A 20,992-nucleotide genomic window follows, 5' to 3' on the forward strand; every position below is an offset into this window, starting at 1 on the left:
TTAAAAATATATCTTTTTTTATCAAAATAATGACATATAAACAAGTACTAAAAAAAGGGTAATCATAAAAGACAGTAATATTAAACAAATAAATGGTACAAAAATATTTCTCTTTTACATGGTGAAACAAATCAAAGATATTATGCAAATCAGTATATTACTATACATATTGATTAAGCCGTTGACGTAGTGAACCAAACGCATTAGTTTATATTATACTGAAAATAGTAATCATAAAAATATAAACATTAAACAAATAAATGGTTTTCGTGTGAAAATAACTTCAACTCACAAATTCAATGGGCTCTCATATATTTATCAGGTCCTTTGATAATGAAAATGGAAAGGCAGAATGACGCAAAAATAATCTATGACCAAACATAGCTCTTCTATATAGACTAGATAAGCATATTAATCTCCTCTCTTATTTAATAGATGTATGTATATTGAATAAAAACAAAGATAAAAATAGACAAAATGATAAATAGTAAATACCTTATTTAGAACAATAAATTTATATAAAATGGTAATTCAGAAGAAAAGATAAAGCTGTGCAATTGTATTATCCTTTGTATTATCCTCTACTATTTATTGAGATTAAATTTCAAGAGAGTGTAATTAAATATCTGGAATATGTTACCACATGACTCAGTCAGAACATACTGGATTAAAAGCAACAAATCTAATCTTGTACGATTGTCTGAAGAGGCAGAGAGCTTTCAACTTCTTTGGTAGCATCAGAGTTCCTTTCCGCAACAACCTTGGATAAGCCAAACATCTGAAACCAAGAACCGCGCTTTATCAAGAAATGTCAAAGAAAGAAGACGAAATGAATCATTATCGAGAAAGTTAAGGAACAAACCTTCTGAACTGTTTTCTGAAAGCAAGTTTTGTGTTCTTCCATCGAAGCATGAACAAACTCGTCAATGTGATCCTTCACATCCTGCAAGAATGTTGCTTCTTCGTTCTTCTTCTTTCGACATGACGTAGCCGCTGGTGCAGTTGCAACTGATGATGAATGTGTTTCGGGTTGGCTTTTCTGTGTGTCCATGCTTTACAAAGAGCTGTAACAAGTCAGACCATGAACTCAGTGATCATCAAACCAATTTCTTTGAACCTTATTATTAACATAGATCATACTGCTATCACAATTAACCAAAATCATATACTGCCAAAATCATCTTGAAATTTGATTTGTTATCGAGACGGCAAAAAAATCACTTTTAAAGTTGCTCAAGATGATCAAATTGATAATAGCAATAAACCAATCATCACTAATCATTTTTCAAGAAAAATAAAGAAGAAAAACAAGGCAAAGAAATAGAACAAACGCATCTACATTCAAAACTAGCCTTGAAAATCAGTACACAAATGTCAACTATATTATCTCAGCAACATGAATCAATATTTACTTCCCAAAATATGAAAATATTAACTTTTCACAATGCTAAACAAGAACTTTTCATATTTAAAAGTGTATGTGTAATAAATAAAGCAGCCAATGGTGCATGATTTCAAGTTGCATAACTAAACTTATGGTCAAGATGCAAGAGCGATATATTCAAGATAATTATTTGAGAATACATCAGAATTTGTAGGAAAACAGAGAACAGATTTGAACCTGGAGTTTGACTGTCTTAACCTAATAAACACATGGTGAATCATGCATGGTTTCAAGTTGTATAGCTCATTGTATGTTCAAGAGAACACTTGATAATAAAAAAAGAATCTGATAACAATAATCTTGAAAGCTATGTGCACAGCCTCACAAAAGAGCACACAGCATGATTTTGAGTTTCAAGTCGCATAGCCATAATTATATCAGCAGTGAACATGGAAACAAACACGCGAAAATGAGTCTCACAAAATGTGACTCGACCATCTTGCCCTTGAATGAGCAGCTCAAATCTGCTAGGAAAATATACCAATAATTTGAACAAGTATTTCCCCATCAACAAACAAATGTATCCCAAGACAAAATCAAAACTTAAAGAACTTCACCAAATCGAGCGCAACACCACCATCAAGCCACCAACTCATTCATGAGTCAACTTCAAATAAAGTGCTTAGTTAATCATAATATTTCTGCCTCCCTCAAATAAAACAATCCTCCTTTTTATTTCTTACCCTTGCCTTTCGACTCATTTATCTAATAAGAGGATATTACTGCACCAAACAGAACCAAACCAGCTAGCTAATAATATAGAACATTAGAACTACCCCCTCTAGAGCAAAAACAACTGCTATGCTTTTTTTTTTTAATAATAATAAATTAGAAATGATCAATGAAAAGAAATTGCAGATGTAATTTTCTCAGCAGCCAAAATCCAAGACAACAAAAGGTTGCGTATCAACTTAGTCATGAAAACTATAAACTTCTCATCAACCTATTGAACCCTAAACTTTTAATACCCAATTCAAATCAAGGTCATTAACAAATACGCAGCAATCATATGATACGAGCATCAATAATAATCGGAACACGATGACCTAATTTCAGTGAAAGAAAACAATTCCAGATTCAAAGCGTAGAAATCGTTTTTGAAATATGCAGTTCAAACTTCAAACAAAAGTATTCCCAATCACGCAGCTTATGAAGCTACGAATCAGACTAAAAAAGAAAAAAAAAATAATACCTTAATCAGAGAGAGCACTCTTGCTACCAGTTACCACAACTTCAGAAAATACCCGAGAGAACCACCGAACCAGTCTGGTGTTTTCATATTTATCTAACTGCCCAAGAAAATTTGAATATTGTAGACTCAGGTACAATTATGGTTTATTTATTTATTTTTTAATTAGAAGTGAGATTCGAACCCCACACTTCTATTCTAAGAAAGAAAAATTACCTTATTTTTTTTTCGATTAAAACTATGTCATTTAAGTTAGAGTTTGTTAGCTAAATACAATTATGTCATTGTTAAAGTAATAATTGAAAATAATCAATTCTGTGGATCAAATCCGACGTTGTGCATGCGACAACTCATTAGTCAGCGACAAAACCTTAAATTGAGCTCAAATTTGTGACGAATTAAATTGAGCTTAAATTCGTGACGGATTAATCTTTAACCTGTTGGGCTAGGAGATATCGTGGGAAAAAAAATAATAATTAAAAATTATTAAAAGATAAATTAATTAAATATATTAAATTATTTAATAATTTTTAATTATTAATTTTATGTAAAAATAACTGTTCACCTTTTAATATACTGTTAATAACTTAATATAAATAAATTTTATACGTGGAACTAGTTATATAGTGTCGGACGAATTTAATTTTGATAGTTTTATACATTCATCAACCATAATTAGTAAATTTTTAAAAAATAAATTTAAAAATTAATTACTTTTATTAATTTATCAATAAATATATAAGTAAAATTATTTTGTAGACAATGCATAAAAATTAAATTTTTATTAAATAAGTAAATAATTATTTTTCACACATAAATTGATATATTTAAAAACATTTATAATTAATTATTATATCGACAAAATAAATTATTTTATACTATTAGTGAAATAAAATTAAATTCTTTATAAACAAAGAGAATGAAAAGGGAAAACATACATGTAGATCAAAATTGAAGAGGATACAAAGGTACAAACTACAATTTATGTATTTAAAAATAAAAAACTAAAACACAATTCACTTATCACAACATTTGTGTTAAGACATTTTTCTCTTCATTGCTAGCTTTTACAACTAACACTCTCCTTTGCCCTCATACCCCAAACAAGAAAAAGGAACCATTTGCAGAAAAAGGCACCGTTTATTGCAGAATTTGACGCCAATCCTCTTGCTTTCAGTTTGATGTTCATTGCGGAATTTTGACGCCAATCCTCTTGTCTTCAATTCTCTTAATTCCCAGGGCCTCAAGCTGCATCTATTTAGCGCTTCTTTTCTTTCCATTTTTACCAAACTTTTTACCTTTTGCTGACTTGCTCTTCAAATGCGAAATCCTGTCGGCCTTTTTCTGCCTCTCCTTTCGAATTTGATCAAATTCTTTGATCTCTGAACGAACATGAGAATTGGGCATTGATTGCTGCCTCTTACTGCCACCTTTGAAATTCCTACCTCTTCCTCTGTAAGATCCTGCATTTTAAAACACGACATAATCGATGTCAATTCAGAAGAAGGCTTCAACAATTTACTTCAATCTTTATACATTACCACATGCAAAATTGTTTACTAGCACAACTTAAGGAATGCAACAATTTTAAAATTGACAGACCTAAGATTTTGTTCAAATGGAGATCTAAAGAACTTCAATAAAACTATAAAGAAGACTGCAATCTAGACTGCTAATTAGTGGTGTTAGTAGTAGCTTAGGACAAAACAACTTGGGATCATTGTTGTGTTCTTGTTTCTCTTCTTCAATGCTCTTGCAGCAGTAAGTTAAATAAATTGTTGTCTATGAAAAATGATTATCAATCAGTCTAGCGACTATAACAAATATTATTGTATAACAAAAATCAATTAAAATGTATAATAAACATCAATCATATTGTAACATGAAAAGCTAAGCGAACTTGCTGATGTAAAATATCAAACACTGGATCCTTGTAAGAATTTATTGCTTTGACATTTTCCAATGGCACCTTATAAGTTTCACCATATTCTAAGGAAGCTAAAAACATATTCAAGAGAACTTTACACATGCAACAATAATTCTACATTGGAAAACAAGATAGAGAACATTAGCAGACTCCACTTATAAACAATAAATACTCACTAAATATTAAAATTTAAAGGGAGAAGCAAATTAGGCATATATTTATTACCTTTAAAACTTGTGGATTCTTGAGCATCACCATCATTATTTGTCCCCTTAAGAGATACCTTCGTGTGTGAGCGCTCTTTCCACTTCTTATATATGCCTGTCTTGGTGGCCTTTGTTTTTGCACCACTCTCTGTCTTTATCTATATCCAAAAAGGAAACATGAATGTAACATCTAAATCCACAGGAAGGTACATGAAAGAATTTCATCTTGTATATAAATATAAATTAATATAAAATTGTACCTTTCCATTTGCTGCAACACGGTCACCATTATTTAACTTGATGTACTTTTTACTCCTCTGACAACAAAGGGTTTATGTGAATGCCAAGTTTTGTACAAAATGAACATAAATTCAACAACGATGGTTCTCTATTTTTTCCCCCTAAAAAGATTCAATCATAACTGCTCAGCATTACCTTATCCCAGTGATATACAGATCTTTGTTTCTGAATGCCAGTACTATCATCTGCAACCAGATCTAAAACAGCAGAATCCAATCTGAAATATTATTAAATATAATTAGAATCAAACAAGAAAAATTAAAACAGACAGAAATGATCAGAGGGTGCAAGTAAAATAACCCATTTTGGTTGTCAATATAATGTACAAGTAAACATATTCAACACCAAATGACAAACACAATCAACCAAGATTGACATTTTTAACTAATGATTATTGTTAGGTCCTCTGAACTCATGATTTACAGCAGGGTCAAGCAATATTTTGGTTCTCATCTTACCCTCTATAATACTCACATCCAACAAGGAACCGTTACTGATCAATCAAGCAAATATTACCTGTTCGCGGCAAATTCTTCATTAGCTTTCACAGAAAGGCCAGCCTCCATGTGCTGAGAATGATAGCAAGACGCAAAGTATCAGTAGGCAAATTGTTAATAGTTTCAAAAGCATAATCATCACACATTAAGAAAATATAGCACTAGCATATGCCTATATCATATAATTTGGTAATCCAGATCCAGATAAACAACACTAGTAATAGAAACTTACTTGATTTTTAGGTACTGAACTTATATAGTATTCCTCATCCACGAAACACTGTTGCTTTCTCTTAGAACCAGATGCTGCTTAAACCAACGGAAAACATAGTAAAAAGTTAATCAATTGTCACTTCCTAGTCTTCTTTTGTGAAAATTCAAAAAGCATACTCCTTTTTTTTAAATACAAATTCAAAAAGATTCATGAAAATAACATATAAACTACCCCGCACACAATTTCTATATTCAAGAGCTCAGTAAATTATTCCATCTTTAATCATAAAAAATGAATTATGAGGCAGTCATTTTCTAGATAACAAAAGAACTAGGCAAGCATATTGAATGCTTTGTAATATCAGAAGCCACAATTTGTAAACAAGATGTCACCGTGAAGAGGATAATTTCACCTATAATACAATAACAAACTCAACGGAGGTCTAATGACTATATAAAAGAGAGAGAGAGAGAGAGAGAGAGAGAGGGGGGGTACCTTTTCTCCCTTTTTCTGTGGAAGGAATATCTTCTGGTTGAATTTCCTCCTGCAAGAGGCAAAAATACATGTATCCTCAAGCGTTGGAAAAGAAAATGCAGAAATAAAATTAGCATATCAGTTAGAAGAAATATTTAGCCAGTTATCAGGAAATGAGATTAGAATGTCCACATCTAAATTACAGCAATAGCCACATACCTTTTCTATAGTACTTTTAGACTGCTGTTCATGAACCAAATTTATAATATTCTCATGAATGGCTCTCTTCCTTTTCATCACATCAACCCATTGACCGGAAGGACCCTGCAATTATGCGTCATTTACAATGTCAAGGTAATATGGTAAGACAACTAGCTAATGATGAAAGCCAGAAAATCACAAAGATATTATTCCTAGTGGCTTGCTAGGGGCAGGCATTGTAAACTCATACATGATATATCATGGAACATGATTGATCGTTAACATGGATATCAATATGTGTGAGATGACACTAACAACCATGAAACAACACACCAAAAATTAAGTTAACGGAAACACAAACTACCTGTACATGCTTTGATTTAGCTGCTTCCCCTTCAGCTTCCAAGATAGTCTGCTTTGGCCTGAAAATTACACGATCTAGTTAACTTATGATAAAATGATCAAGCCATTAGACAATTTGTATATAATCTTATACTCACCTAAACTTTTTCAAATGCTCTGAAAATGCAAGGGCCATTAACTCCCCAGTTTCCAATACATTCTTGAACATCGGATGCAGACCCTCACGTGGCAAATCCTTTACTCTTCGAATAGACTCCTTGGATGGTAAGGGCTTCGTCTTCATATATAAACGGAATGCATTGTTACAGGTTCTCTGCAATGACTCCAATTCTGCATTAGTATCAATAATTTCCCTAACTCTATCTGAAACAAGGTCAAGGACTGTTTGAGGGAATCGGCCATAAACAGTTTCTCCATTTGCCATTGCCTGTTCAATTTTCGACATTACTCCAGTCATATTCTGCAAGACCTCTTCTTCGGTGGGAGCAGCTTTTATCGGCTTCGACAGAAACAAATGAAGATCCAATAGGTAAGCCATATCCTCCGATGTCACGAAGGAATAAGCAGTGCCGGTACGGCCAGCCCTTGCAGCCCTTCCAACACGATGAACAAATATCTTAGGCTTTGGAGGGAAGTCCCAATTGATAACATTATCAAGCAAAGGAATATCAATGCCACGAGCTGCAACATCCGTCACAATCAACAGCATCGTCTTCCTCGACCTAAACCTTGATACATGTATTTTTCGGGCATCTTGATCCATGTCACCATAACACACAGATGGTTCAATCCCTTCTTCTCTAAACAGTATATTCAAAAACTCAACATGGTGTTTTGTGGATACAAAAATCAATGTCTGCTGATCCGAACCAATCCTTTCCCTAACCAAATACAACAATGCAGCATACTTCTCTTCCTGTCTCAAAGTAAAAAACACAGTCTTCAAATCAGGGCTAATTTTAGTCTCCAAATCAAGCCTCACAAGCTGAGGATCTCGCAGGCCGGCCTTCGCAAACTCTGCGAGCGCGCTGGGCATAGTAGCGCTAAATAACAGCGTCTGGCGATTCTCGCCGAGCTGCGAAAGAATCTGGTGCAACTGCTCAGCAAAACCCATCCCAAACAAACAATCAGCCTCATCAAAAACAACATACTCAACGGTACGCAACGACATGTCATCTACCTCAGACAAATGGTGCATAAGCCTACCAGGTGTGGCAATTATAATGTCAGGGCTCTGAGCCAGTTCCTCAAACTGGCTCTCCATGCTGTCACCGCCAACTAACAAACTAACCCTAAGATCAGTGAAGTGACCAAGCTCTTTGGTGAATTTTAGGGTTTGAAGAGCCAAGTCCCTTGTAGGGGACAATATGAGGGCTCTAACACCGGACTGAGGGACATGCTGGTTGAGGCGGTGGAGCATTGGGACAAGAAACGCTGCCGTTTTGCCGGAACCAGTGCGGGCCATGGCGACGACGTCGTGGCCGGAGAGGATGAGAGGCATCGTCTTCCTTTGAATTGGAGTGGGGACTTTGTAGCCTTTGCGTTTGATTGCTTTGAATACATTGGGGTTTAGATTCAGAGATTCGAATCCCCCTGATGATTTTGACTTCTTCTTCTGCTTCTCTATTCTCTTCTTCTCTCCTCCCATTTTTTCTTCTCACTTCTTCTACACCCTACCAGCTGCCGAGGGCGGCGTTTCTTCTCTTTGGTTCTTGTATAGGGTTTAAGTTAACTAACCTAGCATATGGTACCTGACGTCATAAAAAATGGGGAATTTATTTTAATTATAAGTTATTCACTTATTCTAAATATAAATTAAATAAAAGAAAAAATACATATTTAATTATTAGTTAATCGGTAGTTAATGACTTACAAAAACTAAAGCTCTGAGCAGGTCGCTGTGGCAGTGAAGAAGCAAGGTTGGTGGTGGGTGGATGTTCTGCGACGGAGAGGTGAGTGACGCGGTAGTAGTTCGCCGGAGCTTTATTTTTTGGTCACGGTTTGGCCGGAGCTTATGGCGGCGAAAATGTGGATTCAATAGGAAGTGGGCTAAAGGCCCAATACTTTAAGGCCCAACGCGATATTAACGAAGACCAAAGAAAAAACAAATTCAGCTTTCACGGGTTTCGCTCTTCCTTTGGCGCCAAATTTTTTATTCTATTCGCGCTCTGCAAAGAAAGAGCGTCTGCATCTTTCACTCACTTTCTTCCAGAATCGAGAATCTTCCATGGCCAGCCTAGGACTTCGTCCTCCTCAATTCTCCGAGGTTTCGCTTCTTCCTTTTCCTCTCTTGCTATTCTGTGATGTCTTCGTTTTTCCTTTTTCGTCTTTTTTCCTATCCGCTTTCTAGCTTTAGTCCGCAATTTTTTTTCTAAAGTGTAATGTTAATTTCTTTTAGCGATTCCTCATATTCGCTTCGATATTTTATCCATGTTTCAATTGGATGCTTTTTTTTGTTTATTTCTCTTTTGCTATTGAATTTTTCTTTTCCTTATGCTTTGTTTAAGAGCTGAATTAGTTGATACATCAACGCTATAAAAGATTTTTTTCCCCGGTTCAAACACTCATTCGGCGATTTATATTTTTTATATCTTCAATTCCAGAGGCTGTGTGTAACACGTAAACATGTTGCAGGATGTTGCTTGGCTTCCATATTGGCTTCAGAATCTTAGAGCTGATGGCTCCAACGAGTTTCTAGAGGATTCTCAGAGTCCTAACAACCAAGAAGTGAAGGTTGAAATTTCTCTTCTAGTTACTGTTTATATTTATTTTTGTTTATTGTGTATGTCTAAGGGAACAAGATAGTTTGGTGTGGTGGATTATCGAACCAGTATGCCATTTCCAGTCTTGCTTTGATTTGAAGTTATCGTCCTCTTTTAGGGTTGATGACTGCTTTTGTATTTTCAATTTGAATATGCTTCGGTGAGAATTCTCATGCAATATTGTGCATTTATGACCATGGAGGGCTAATAGTTTCGTGGTTAATTTAACCTCTAAGTGTTATGTTTTAGATTTTCGTTCAGTTTTGCAAATTTTGCGAATGTTAGATTGGTTAATTAACTCGGCCTATGTTTACAAAGCTGGTCCACGCCATGAAAAACGAGGAGGGTTGTGTTAGGATTGTGACAACTCAAACTTTGTTCAATCCCAATGCATGGACATGATGCATTGGTGTCTTGATCCATATAGCTGACCCCACTAGTGGAGAAAAGCTTTGTTAAGTTAGATTGGTTGAATTCTTTGTTGATGTCTTCTCTTATTTGAAATGATTTAGGGTCCAAAACCTTCTCCAGAAAATCGTAGTGATGGAAAATGTATTAATGCACTACCTAAGGATGATTGTGGATACAGAAGTTGCCATTTACTTTTATCTGCAGAAGATAGTTCAAATATTAGTTCAGCTCCTCCTGAACATGTAAGTTGTTTTATTTTATCATTTCTCTGTCTTATGCTTTTATATTTTCAACTGATATAAGCATGGTGTAGTCTTCAAATAATTACTTCTTTAAGTGTTTCTGAGATAAATTCTGATCCATAATGTTAGGAAACCACATGACTAGAATGCATAGAAGTAAAGACAAATAAGGAAATCAGCATAGAGAAAATTAAGTAATGGGAGGATGCATATTTGTAACCATCTAGCTATAGTTTGCATTGGTAGGAGGTGCTTGCAGCTATATAGTTTGTGTTAGGGGTGCTGAGGAGGAATCTCGGAAGATTGGAATTGGACTTGGGAGAGTTTCTAGATTCTCATAAATAATAGATTTAAGTTCTCTAGTGGAGTTAACCTTATAATTCATTTTGTGTTTATCTTCTCATGATTTTAACTTTTTAAATATTTTCTAGAAGCTAAGATTAATTGATTCAGCAACAGAGTGCTGCCTATGGATTTGTCACTTTCCCTGATTTCATGGTCGTTTTAAAATTTTCTGATTTCAGTTTCATTTTAGTATTATGAACTTGAAAATATGAAGGACCTGGCAAAAACTATTTCTAGAAGCTCCTATGCTTTCGGACAATGTCACTCATCTGAGTGATCCATAGGTATCTATGTGATCAGTGACTTACACACAGCAGTTATTTACCATAATTTATCCTTTTCATAAGTGTTTAAATATCTTATTTCCCTACAACTAGCGAAATTCCTATGCTGTTAACACAATTTTAAGACTGGGGTTTTGGTTTTATCTATTTTTACTCCATTGATACAGGTGTTTCACTTTAGTCTGCGCCTTTCTTCAGATGCTGAGTTTTTCCCAACCCAGGATTTGAATGAATTTCATGACGCAGTTTCACCACAGAAAATCTGTTCGTTGCAACCTGTTCAAACATCCATTGATTTTGGACAGAACATGCGTTCTGTTACAGAGCATCTTGCCTATGAACAGAATTTGTTGCCTGCTTCCGTCCCTGAGACTGTGAAAAGGGATGATATGTTGAAATCCCCGACTGATACAAATGATGTTATCAGACAACACAAGGTAAAATCCAACATTAAATGCTTCACAAGTGACTCTATCAGTGATGCAGTTGAACTTTCAGTTGCAGCATCTGAGGTTCTTGCCATACACGATCTAGTAAAGATGGAGTCAGTTTCAGAATTGATGCATACAGAAAATGTACTTGAAGTTGCACTTCGTATGAAGCAGGCACGGCTCGAGGGGTGGGACAATGGCTTCCAATCTTCTAGTGAGGACTCCGACTGCAGTGATTCTCTTTCTGATTTGAATGATTTTGTTATGGAAGAAGCCTATGAAGATATAGGCTTGCTTTCTAGTGTTTCTGTTGAGGAGCATCTTTGCAGTTCAATTAGATCTCAATCAAATGCTGTCCCCCTTGCTGAAAATTATAGCAGATGCAATGCGAAACATAGTGAGAAAGAGCTTACTTCTCATGTAGCCAATGTCGATATGGAGATGGAGAGGCACCAAAAAACTGACTCACCTCTTGATTCTTTATGTTGTGAAAGGGAGATGCATTCTGATGGTCCCGGTTTGGGTTCAACTACTCTCAAACAAGTTGAAAACGGTCTTCCTACATCTCAGCGTTCTGCGGAGAATAATTCCAATGCTTTAGCCCTAAACCAGGTGAACGAGGTCCTCACTTTTTCCTTTCTGCTTCATCTGTTTAGAGGAAATTCCATATTTTAGCCCCATTTATTTAACAAAAATGTACAAGTTTGATGATTAAAGAAAAAGTTATCACACTTATTATTTGGCTAGGTTTCTGAATTTCAGATATTTCTGCCAGAGTACATCTGTACATTGGAGTTACTGTATTTATATCAATGTAGTAACTGTTGCTAGGTTGATTTCTACTTGCTAGACCATTGTTTCGGCTATGGTTGATTTAACTCCATCTATGCCAGAAAATGACGTTGTCTCCTTAGCTGTTGAAACCTCTGGAAATTTCAGTAAGTTTTAATTTTATGTACTTTTTCAGCATTTTGGCTGCCTTTCTCTCTCTGGTTATGGAATCTTATGTAATTTCTGTTAAATTCTTCAGAAAATGAGAACTTGGCAACCTATTTAGCTCCAGAGAGATTTAGAAGCCGATGGTTAGGGGGTTGGACAAATAAGGTACGGTGTTTCTTCAACTTGCCACTTCTTTGGGTCACTAGTTGATGTATTACTGTGGATAATGGTTTGAAAGCTTTCTAAAGAAATAGTTAAATTGTGAGTTGTTGGAGTTTTTTCTTTGGACACATCTTACTATAATTCTTTCTGATGAAATATGCAAGGAAATATTTGTTATCCTCAGATTTTACTGTCTAAAATCAGGACGTTGGGTGTAACCGTGTAACAGCTGCTGAAATTTTTTTTAAGATTAGCTATATATTGCCTTATACTACTTTGGTTCCTAATCAACTGTTTGGGGCTTTGTGGAAATGCTTAGCTTTAACATTTTCCTTCTTCATTAATATTACGATGAAATTTCTGTCTTTTTCCTTTGCTATAGGATCGCCCATTTGGTCCTTTTATACTTGCTTTACATAATTTGTAGTCTCTGTTTGGGTTTCATCAAATTGATAAAAAAATATCTTTTTTTATTAAAAAAAGATCTTTTTTTTTTTATTTTTTAATGTGTTTGGCGAATTTCTAATAGTAAAAGTAAAGGCATTAGAAAAATAAAAATAAAAAACCATCGTTTTTGAAAAACTACATTTTACATCTTTTTTTTAAAGATCTTTTTTTCTTAAAAAAATATGTTTTTCACATAATAAATTAACAAAAAAGTACTTTTATTTTATTTTACCTAAACATAATTGATAGATAAAAAGATCTTTTTATATGAGATATCCAAACATAAAATCACTCTTACTTTTATAAAAGATCTTCTAAAAAAATATCATTAACAAAGATCTTTTTCAAGACCAAACAAGCCCTTACTCTTGCCACATGGTTTCTTTTCAAACTTTTGACTATACGATTTCGGTTTCTTTTCAAACTTTTTACTATACGATTTCTTCTATTATTGCTATATTATTATCATCATCGTTATTTTTTTCCTTCAACAAATTTGCATCCCTTCTTTCATTTTTATATGTTATCATGGCTTGTCAGCAATCTTGATACTCTGTTTTCTTTCTTTGCTGGCTTTGCATTTTCTATGTCCCTCTTGGAAGGAGTCAGAACCATCTTCGTTGAATAATGCTGACCGGATTCCAGAGTTCCACATTAGAGAGACAAGCTTTCTCTCAGAATCTGTAGATATTTTTCCAGATGCAAGTTCTTGCGTTCAGAAACATGATCCCAAGTGTGCAAATGGTTCTCAGCTAAGCATGCATTCTGACGAGGGCATATTGCATTCTCAAAATGTGATCAGATGTTCAAATCTATCATTGATTGATCCTCTTTGTTCGGTTGTTCCATGTAGCATCTCTGCAGAACATGCCATATCCAGTATTGACAAGGACAAAGAACATAATACTGAAAATTTTGTCACATCCATCTCTGAATTTGTGGTGGACACCTTTCAAAGGATATCAAATAAGAATGCTACATTGGATTGTAGAGATGAGAAAATGACTCCTTCCCTTGGTTTGAAAGATATTCCAATCACTGAGACAGAGGTGGTTAAACAAATGCCTAAGAAATTGACCTGTGTTGAGCATATTGATCGAAAACAGTTAAACCCTCTTATGGATTGTAGTGTGATTCAACCCAACCAAGCTTTCCCCCTGAACTGTAATTTGACTCCTCTTCCCACTAACTATAGTATGAGTGCCGCTGCTGCTGTTTCTCTCGGCACAAGGAAATCTGAGAGTCTCTCTGCATCCAAGAGTGAAGATGGAAATGAAAATGAAGAAAATCATGGATATTTTGTTGATAACAAGGCTAGTGATGGGTTAACGATAAAAACATCAGATGCAAATGGCATTTTAGATGAACAAACACAAGATAGTAGGTCACCTCATATTTTAAATAATAGGACACGCCGCCGTTTGCAGGCACCGAAGACTGTTCTAAATGATGTGAGAACAGACCTTCAGAGTGAACGGAACAACAACTACAACGAGTTACAAGTTGTGTGCAATAAATACGATGGTCAAAATGTTGGAGATAGAAAGAAAGTCCGTTTCTCAGAAAAGGTTGAGGAGCTTGATCAGAAAAGGAAGTTGTCCAAGTCGGAACCTTCATACAAAAGAGGTAGATCTTTAGTTCTAATTGTGTCATGTATCTTTCAGTTCGAAGATTTTTTGTACGTGTTGACTCTTTTTCCCTCCAATGATGTAGGTTCATCAGTTAGAGTAAAGAGGAAACGAGTTTCGAAGTCATCGACTGCTTCTGAGCTTCTTGTGAAACATCCTCTAACAAATTACTGCAGAACGGTTGCCAATGAGTTTATATTCCAAGGTACACAATTCTTACTCACTGGGTTGTCTAGACAAAAAGAAAGGGACATAGAAGCACTCATATGGAATTCCGGTGGGGTGGTGCTTTCGGATATTCCATCTCCTCCAAATTCAAGGGGCAAGAGAAGCTTGACCTTATCTTCCTTGCAGCTTCCTGTTATTCTATGTATGAGAAAGGTTTGTTTCTAGTGATTGACAATCTTATGTTTCTAATACTTATGCATAAATAATCTTCTAATTGGTTATTGATACATTCACTTTATTCTTCCTTTTTATTTATAAATGTCTCGCATGGATTAAACTTCTGGATAAATTAACATATTTAATAATAATAACTGATATGATCACAAGAAACTTTTCAAGATTAAATTTCTATGCCAAAAGCATTATATTTATAACGGATAAAATCATCAATTAATATGATTGAGAAAACGGGAATATGTAAGAAATGGAAAAATCGTCCAATTATAGTTCAGCTCTTGTTGGTGATATTTATTTTTTTTATAATGTTAAGGATTTATTTCAATATCAATTTTGAGCAAGAAGTCTAGTTTTAAGATAACAAGGCTTAGGAATTTCTATTGAAGAGAAGGCAAGATAAGCCGGAAGAACATGGAGAGTAAAGAAATCCTCCAAACAATTTTTTTCCCCTTAAGTTTTTAGTTTATTTATTTATTCTCCAAATGCATAATAAGAAAGAAAGGTAGACATCAGAAGAAAAAGATCACTTCAGTTCTATAATTTTTCTGGCACCAAGAATCGTTGGAAGAAACCATGTTCCACAGATGCTGTGAATAGAATTTGTTGCCAAGCAACTACAGAGACAACATTTGAACTCTAGATGACATGGCTAAAAGAGTCTATTAGTTGTTCACTTTAGATTTAGTTACCTTCCATAATGAATGCACTCTTTATTTCTTTTAACCGAGTATTTGTTCTTTTTCTCAGATGCAAACCACCAAATTCTTGTACGGTTGTGCTGTTGGTGCCTCAATACTGAAAGTTGATTGGCTAACTGATTGTCTTAAATCCAGATCTATTTTACAACCTGAAAAGTAAGTTCTGTTTCTGTTTTTATTGAATTAACCTTTTCTTCTCTTAGAACTTATGTTCGTCGGTCGCTAAATATTGTTATGTCTAGGCATGCCAATATGTAGATACAGAATGTTAAGAAAGTAGGATCAGTCCAACCTTGACAACTTGAATGGTAATTTTGAATTGATTTTGATATGTATTGGAAGTTCTTTTTAAATGTTTCTTTGGCGTTTCCTTGTGGCTATGGTTGTTTTAAGGGAACCTCCATTTCAAAACTGAAAGATTGGATGTATTTAACTATTTATATAAAAAATGGGGAAACGGTTTCACTCTTATATACCACTATAATGGCATTACAAACTAAGGTAGAGGGAAATCAAGGAAAATTATAAGCAAAATCTTTGGTTTGACTATTGAGATGGTATACTAATGCATTGTCTGATGCATGTACCTAATCTCACCTACTGAGACAGATGAGACAAGGCTTGATTATTGTCTTTTTATGTGTAAATATGCAACAATTAGCCACAACCTTAATACATTCTCCGAAAACCCTGTTTTGCTGCCGTCATTGTCATTTAAGTTAGTTTCTTTATATTACGTTTCTATTTGTACCTTGTACATTATTTTACATCGCCTAGGCTGATGCATCTGATAGCTTATTAGCTTTCTATTGATGCTTAGATTCTTTCTGTTTACCTTGTTTCTTCAATCAGTGAAATTGAGAAAATATTCAACCTACTTTGCTGTCATAATGATGTGATATTAAGCATCTCAGACCTTATTCACAGATTTGTAATCGTGGTTGCTTTCCTTTTAGATACATTATTCTTCCAAACCCAAGTGATATGAGGCAGACCAAAACTGGGACAGCAATCCATTACAGAGACCGAAAGCATATTTTTGAAAGAATAGGAATTATGCTTCATGGGAAGCATAGTTTTTGCAACAAATTGGCAAGTGTCATCAAGGTAAGAGTCTTTTTCTTTTCTTTTCTTTTTCCGTTGTCTATTAACATGTGTTTATGTTTAAACTCTCCCTTTTCCTAATAATCAATGGCTCATTGATTACCATTAAATTTTCATGCTTGTAATTCTAAAAGATATAGTTAGATACTTCATGATTTGGTACTTGTGCATGCATCTGATTCCTTCAAAGCGGGGATGAAATCATATCTCGTTCTTCAATATACTAGAACGAAGTAACTTGTAGCAAACACCAATGCTGTCATGTCCTTCTTGTCCTAGTTGTTTGCCAAACATACAACATGAACCTTAATGTCACTAACTATGCAAAGTGGATTATCCTGATGGTACTTTAATAAACTTATGGTTTCTCTCTTTTACCGTTTTTGTATGGCTCAGCATGGAGGTGGACAAGTGTTTAAAACTCTTCAACAGTTAGTGCGGAGCATTGATGAAAAGAGGACTTTGGTGGCAGCTATTGTAGCTGAAGATAAAACTACGATATCACGTCATCTGAAGCACTGTGCCTTAGAAGGGGGTATTCCTATTATGGTAAGTACTAAGTACGCATTTTCAAATTTCAGTATCATGGTTGTGTTTATGTGCTGCTTATGTTTTAAATGGTGTTTGCGTAGTGTTCATAGGACTATGTCCATTAATTGGTACTGTCAGTCTATAGTATAATTAAGCTAACTACATTTCTACAAATCATATAATATCAAGTGTGTTTGTGTGTGAAATCAATATCATATAAATAAGTCTGTTTCCTTTTGCAGCCTTATAGTTGGATTGTGAAAAGTTTACATTCAGGAAAGCTACTTCCTTTCACAGAGAAAAACAATGCATTTCCATTGTCATTTGATAGAGTTTCCAATCCTTTCAATATGAGTGAAGAAATATGACACATGCTTCTCTGGCAGCTGTTTTTAATACTTAGTGGCCCAAATTATATAGTATATACTCTTTTTTGCTTGATAATAATTGTCCACTTCAACAAATTTTTTAAAATAATTTATTATGTCCATATAATGGCACAAACTCCTCATGTCATGTATACTTTTTTTTATTTTGGTGATTATGGAAAGAATATCATGTATAATGTAATTGTATAAAGTAGAAATACGTTTGGAAATGTATTTTTAATTATAAATTATGATAATCCAATGTTAAAACTATTTTATTTAGTAGGAGTCGGCTAATAATGAGAAATTTGAGTATTATATACAAGATTTTAGTTTCAAACTTTATCGTCGTTATATAATAATAACTTATTTTTAAACTCACGTTTTCAGTCACATAACCTATTGTAACATAAATCATAAACAAATCAAGATAAAAATATCCTGAAATCTAACCAGTGAGCTAATCACATTTGAATTTTATGATTGAAAATTTTGCTAACTGAATGACAACTGTTAAGTGATGGAAGCATAGAAAGTAACATTTGTTTTAGAAATATAACGTTGAAATAAAATACAGATATTAAGAAACACTAGAAGTCAACGACTTCCAAGGAAAATAAGGGTAAAATAGTACAAATAATCTTTTTATATTTATTATTATTTTATTCCTGTTTCTGCTTTGGAGACAACAGAATCTAAATGCAACCTGAACGACAAACCTGACCCACAGAACTTCTCTTCCATGACTTTGGTCAACTTTTCCACCATTGAAGGAGTAAAATAGTTAACCCAGTCACCAATCTCACCCTTCCTAAACAAGAACTTGTTCTCAAAGTTCCTACCAAATGTCCCTTTCTTATTTACTTCCAACTCCTTCATATTCTCAAAGCTACACAGCTTCACTATGCTCTCAACCACACCACAATTCTCTTCCTCCAAAGTAAAAGGGCAATCCAAGAACATAGCCACCCTTTTCAATTGGAGATTGACATCTTCTTTCAAATCCTCATATTTCAAGAACAAAACCTTGTTTGGCCTCTCAATGCTCTCTTTCCAATACCCCAACATATGATCCCAAAATGGACCATACCCCACAACTCCTTTGCAGTACAAATCAAAAGCTTCTTCTATTGGCAACTCCGGCGAACTCGCCGGCTTGATTTTGTTGGTGAAAAACCACGACGACACGAAAGTGTCAAAAGGGTTCCTGCAAATGTATACTATCTTGGTTTTGGTATCTTTCACAATTGAATTCGGCAATGAAGCGAAAGGAACATGAGTGCCAAAGATTCTAGGCTCAGATAAATCAGAAAGATCAGGGACATTTTCTTTGGTACTATAGAGTGTGTATTCAAAGAAAGGAACAAGGTTATGGGGATTGGATTCAAGTAAAGGATGGTTTCCAGAGGCAGGGGAATAGTAGTTGCGCTTTAAAGTGGCAAAGGTGAGTGCTTTCAACCATGTTGTCCCTGATTTCGGGACAGTGGCTATAAGCACATCAGTGTCTTTTGCTTGGAAGTGCTTTTGAAAAGTGCTTATGGCTAGAATTTCAGTTGGTTGGCACCAAAAGCCTTGGTATAAATAGAGATAAGGTGTTCTCCAACCTTTCTCTCTTGGGAGATTGAGAATAAGTTTCTTACATTCTTGGCTTAGTTGCTCCTCCTCAATCTCTAATTCAATTTCATTTGCATCTTTCCCAATCCCATCATCACTTATTTTAGATTTCGGGAATTGGGTTGGAGCCATTTTTACTTATTAGAGTGGTAATTGGTGTGGGAATAATGTGGATCATAATAAGGTTAGCGTTATTTATATATAGCAACAGCACTTAAAGTTCTTCAAGCAGAAGAAACCAGTAATACAAAATAAGTAATAACATTGAATCAATGATAGCAGCCACAGCACATGCAGAAACTTTACACAAAAACGAAAAGCACATGCAGAACCTGATTCACACGCACAACAATGACAAGCACAGTAGCACACAATTCAAGTCGGCACCTGGCACATGTAATATGCATAAAATATAATTGGTATTAAAAGAAATCAATAAAAATAAGAGAAGATAATTTATCTTTATATCACTTTTAGAGGAATACCCAATTTGACCCTTAACTATTTTTTGTTTCAAAAAGTTCAGTTGTTAACAAATACTAAAAAGACAATTTCATTTGTCCCTAATATTTTAGAATAGTAGATAAATTAATCTCAATAAAATAAAAGGGCAAATCACTATATTAAACCAAGGAGAACAAAAATTTACACAAATCCGCCAAACCAAAAATTATTTCATGAATCAACCGATACACATTTCTATATAGTTCGAATTAAGTTGTTTCGAACTTGATTTACATATAATTCGAATCAACTTGATTCGAATTATACACAAACGCACACACCCACTAATTCGAATCAACTTGATTCGAATTACACACATACAATAATTCGAATCAAGTTGATTCGAATTACACCCTGATTTATTAAAAAAATTAAAAATTTATTAAAAAATAATAATTTAAAATTAAAAAAATATATTTTATTTCATACATTAAAAAAAAGCTAACAAAATATTTAATTATGAGATTTTTTTAAAATATTAATGAGCTATCAATTCGAATTCCATACAATACTCTTTTGTCCATTTTTAACTGTTCATGAATATTTTTTAATAAATTTTTTTAAATTATATGGTGAGATATTACATTATTCAAATTACACATGAGGAAGTTCGAATCGCTCTGATTCGAATTATATGGCGAGCAATTCAAATTCTATACAATACTCTTCTACCCATTCTTGATAGCTCATGAATATTTTTTAATAAATTTATTTTAACTATACCACAAAAAAATATTTTATTCTATGTAAAATAATTTAAAAATTGGCTTTAAAAATATTAGAAGTACTATAAAAATTTGTAATGTTCTAATGACTTAGATAAATACATGCATGTACACAAATTTTAAATAAAATACTCTACATAATCAATAATAATTTAGAAATTAAAAAAATATTTTATTCTATCCAAAATAATTAAAAAATATATTTTATTCTATACAAAATAATTTTAAAAAAATGGCTTAAAAGATGTTATGAGTACTATAAAGTTTATAATATTCTAGTGATTTAGGTAAATACATGATAAAAATATATTTTTTTTAATTTCTAAATTATTATAGACTATGTAGAGTATTTCTTTAATGTCCTAAGTCATTACAAATGTTTATAATACTCCTAACATCTTTTAAGCCATTTTTAAATTATTTTGCATAGAATAAAATATTTTTTTGTGGTATAATTAAAATAAATTTATTAAAAAATATTCATGAGCTATCAAGAATGAGCAGAAGAATATTGTATATAATTCGAATTGCTCACCATATAATTCGAATCAGAGTGATTGAACTTCTCCATGCGTAA

General features: G+C 33.7%; 4 protein-coding genes across 7 annotated transcripts; 1 reads left to right on the plus strand and 3 right to left on the minus strand.

Annotated features, from left to right (window-relative positions):
- Positions 1-499: 499 nt before the first annotated feature.
- On the minus strand, positions 500-2,800 carry LOC112716943 (uncharacterized). Of its 2 annotated transcripts, none has more exons than XM_025769013.3 (3): positions 2,637-2,800; positions 863-1,064; positions 500-778 (listed from the first exon to the last, which is right to left on the minus strand). In XM_025769013.3, the coding sequence occupies exons 2-3, from the start codon at positions 1,049-1,051 to the stop codon at positions 683-685; spliced, it is 285 nt and encodes a 94-aa protein (XP_025624798.1). In that variant the 5' UTR covers positions 1,052-1,064; positions 2,637-2,800; the 3' UTR covers positions 500-682. The 2 variants fall into 2 exon arrangements, with proteins under 2 accessions (XP_025624798.1, XP_072061660.1); XM_072205559.1 differs by having other exon boundaries at positions 863-1,052; positions 2,637-2,757.
- A 753-nt stretch (positions 2,801-3,553) lies between these two features.
- Positions 3,554-8,807, minus strand: LOC112716946 (putative DEAD-box ATP-dependent RNA helicase 29). Of its 2 annotated transcripts, none has more exons than XM_025769018.3 (11): positions 8,689-8,807; positions 6,953-8,566; positions 6,817-6,874; positions 6,471-6,575; positions 6,273-6,321; positions 5,796-5,869; positions 5,583-5,635; positions 5,202-5,283; positions 5,027-5,083; positions 4,786-4,924; positions 3,554-4,096 (listed from the first exon to the last, which is right to left on the minus strand). In XM_025769018.3, exons 2-11 carry the CDS (start codon positions 8,461-8,463, stop codon positions 3,888-3,890), a joined length of 2,337 nt encoding a protein of 778 aa, XP_025624803.1. In that variant the 5' UTR covers positions 8,464-8,566; positions 8,689-8,807; the 3' UTR covers positions 3,554-3,887. The 2 variants fall into 2 exon arrangements, with proteins under 2 accessions (XP_025624803.1, XP_025624802.1); XM_025769017.3 differs by having other exon boundaries at positions 5,796-5,872.
- LOC112716944 (uncharacterized) lies at positions 8,718-17,855 on the plus strand. 2 transcript variants are annotated; one of them, XM_025769015.3, is made up of 12 exons: positions 8,718-9,081; positions 9,450-9,548; positions 10,090-10,230; positions 11,027-11,911; positions 12,141-12,228; positions 12,321-12,394; positions 13,441-14,464; positions 14,552-14,847; positions 15,619-15,725; positions 16,526-16,676; positions 17,070-17,222; positions 17,447-17,855. In XM_025769015.3, exons 1-12 carry the CDS (start codon positions 9,043-9,045, stop codon positions 17,570-17,572), a joined length of 3,183 nt encoding a protein of 1,060 aa, XP_025624800.1. In that variant the 5' UTR covers positions 8,718-9,042; the 3' UTR covers positions 17,573-17,855. The 2 variants fall into 2 exon arrangements, with proteins under 2 accessions (XP_025624800.1, XP_025624801.2); XM_025769016.3 differs by having other exon boundaries at positions 8,848-9,081; positions 11,027-11,902.
- Positions 17,856-18,100: 245 nt separating this feature from the next.
- LOC112716947 (cytosolic sulfotransferase 15-like) lies at positions 18,101-19,340 on the minus strand. Its single transcript, XM_025769019.3, has one exon. It carries the CDS (start codon positions 19,316-19,318, stop codon positions 18,230-18,232), a length of 1,089 nt encoding a protein of 362 aa, XP_025624804.1. The 5' UTR covers positions 19,319-19,340; the 3' UTR covers positions 18,101-18,229.
- Between the last annotated feature and the right edge of the window lie 1,652 nt (positions 19,341-20,992).

This window comes from Arachis hypogaea, chromosome 10, assembly GCF_003086295.3.
Source record: "Arachis hypogaea cultivar Tifrunner chromosome 10, arahy.Tifrunner.gnm2.J5K5, whole genome shotgun sequence".
Lineage (NCBI taxonomy): Eukaryota > Viridiplantae > Streptophyta > Magnoliopsida > Fabales > Fabaceae > Arachis > Arachis hypogaea.

Excerpts from the sequence above, each read along its gene's own strand:
- LOC112716944 (XM_025769015.3), top strand. The coding sequence starts at position 9,043 with ATGGCCAGCCTAGGACTTCGTCCTCCTCAATTCTCCGAG. Across the intron at positions 11,912-12,140 it reads CCCTAAACCAGGTGAACGAG|ACCATTGTTTCGGCTATGGT; the intron begins GTCCTCACTTTT and ends TCTACTTGCTAG. Across the intron at positions 15,726-16,525 it reads TCTATTTTACAACCTGAAAA|ATACATTATTCTTCCAAACC; the intron begins GTAAGTTCTGTT and ends CTTTCCTTTTAG.
- LOC112716946 (XM_025769017.3), bottom strand. The coding sequence starts at position 8,463 with ATGGGAGGAGAGAAGAAGAGAATAGAGAAGCAGAAGAAGAAGTCAAAA. Across the intron at positions 5,873-6,272 it reads CACAGAAAAAGGGAGAAAAG|CAGCATCTGGTTCTAAGAGA; the intron begins GTACCCCCCCTC and ends CGTTGGTTTAAG. Across the intron at positions 5,636-5,795 it reads GTTCAGTACCTAAAAATCAA|CACATGGAGGCTGGCCTTTC; the intron begins GTAAGTTTCTAT and ends TATCATTCTCAG.
- LOC112716947 (XM_025769019.3), bottom strand. The coding sequence starts at position 19,318 with ATGGCTCCAACCCAATTCCCGAAATCTAAAATAAGTGATGATGGGATT.
- LOC112716943 (XM_025769013.3), bottom strand. The coding sequence starts at position 1,051 with ATGGACACACAGAAAAGCCAACCCGAAACACATTCATCATCAGTTGCA. Across the intron at positions 779-862 it reads TTCAGAAAACAGTTCAGAAG|ATGTTTGGCTTATCCAAGGT; the intron begins GTTTGTTCCTTA and ends TCTTGGTTTCAG.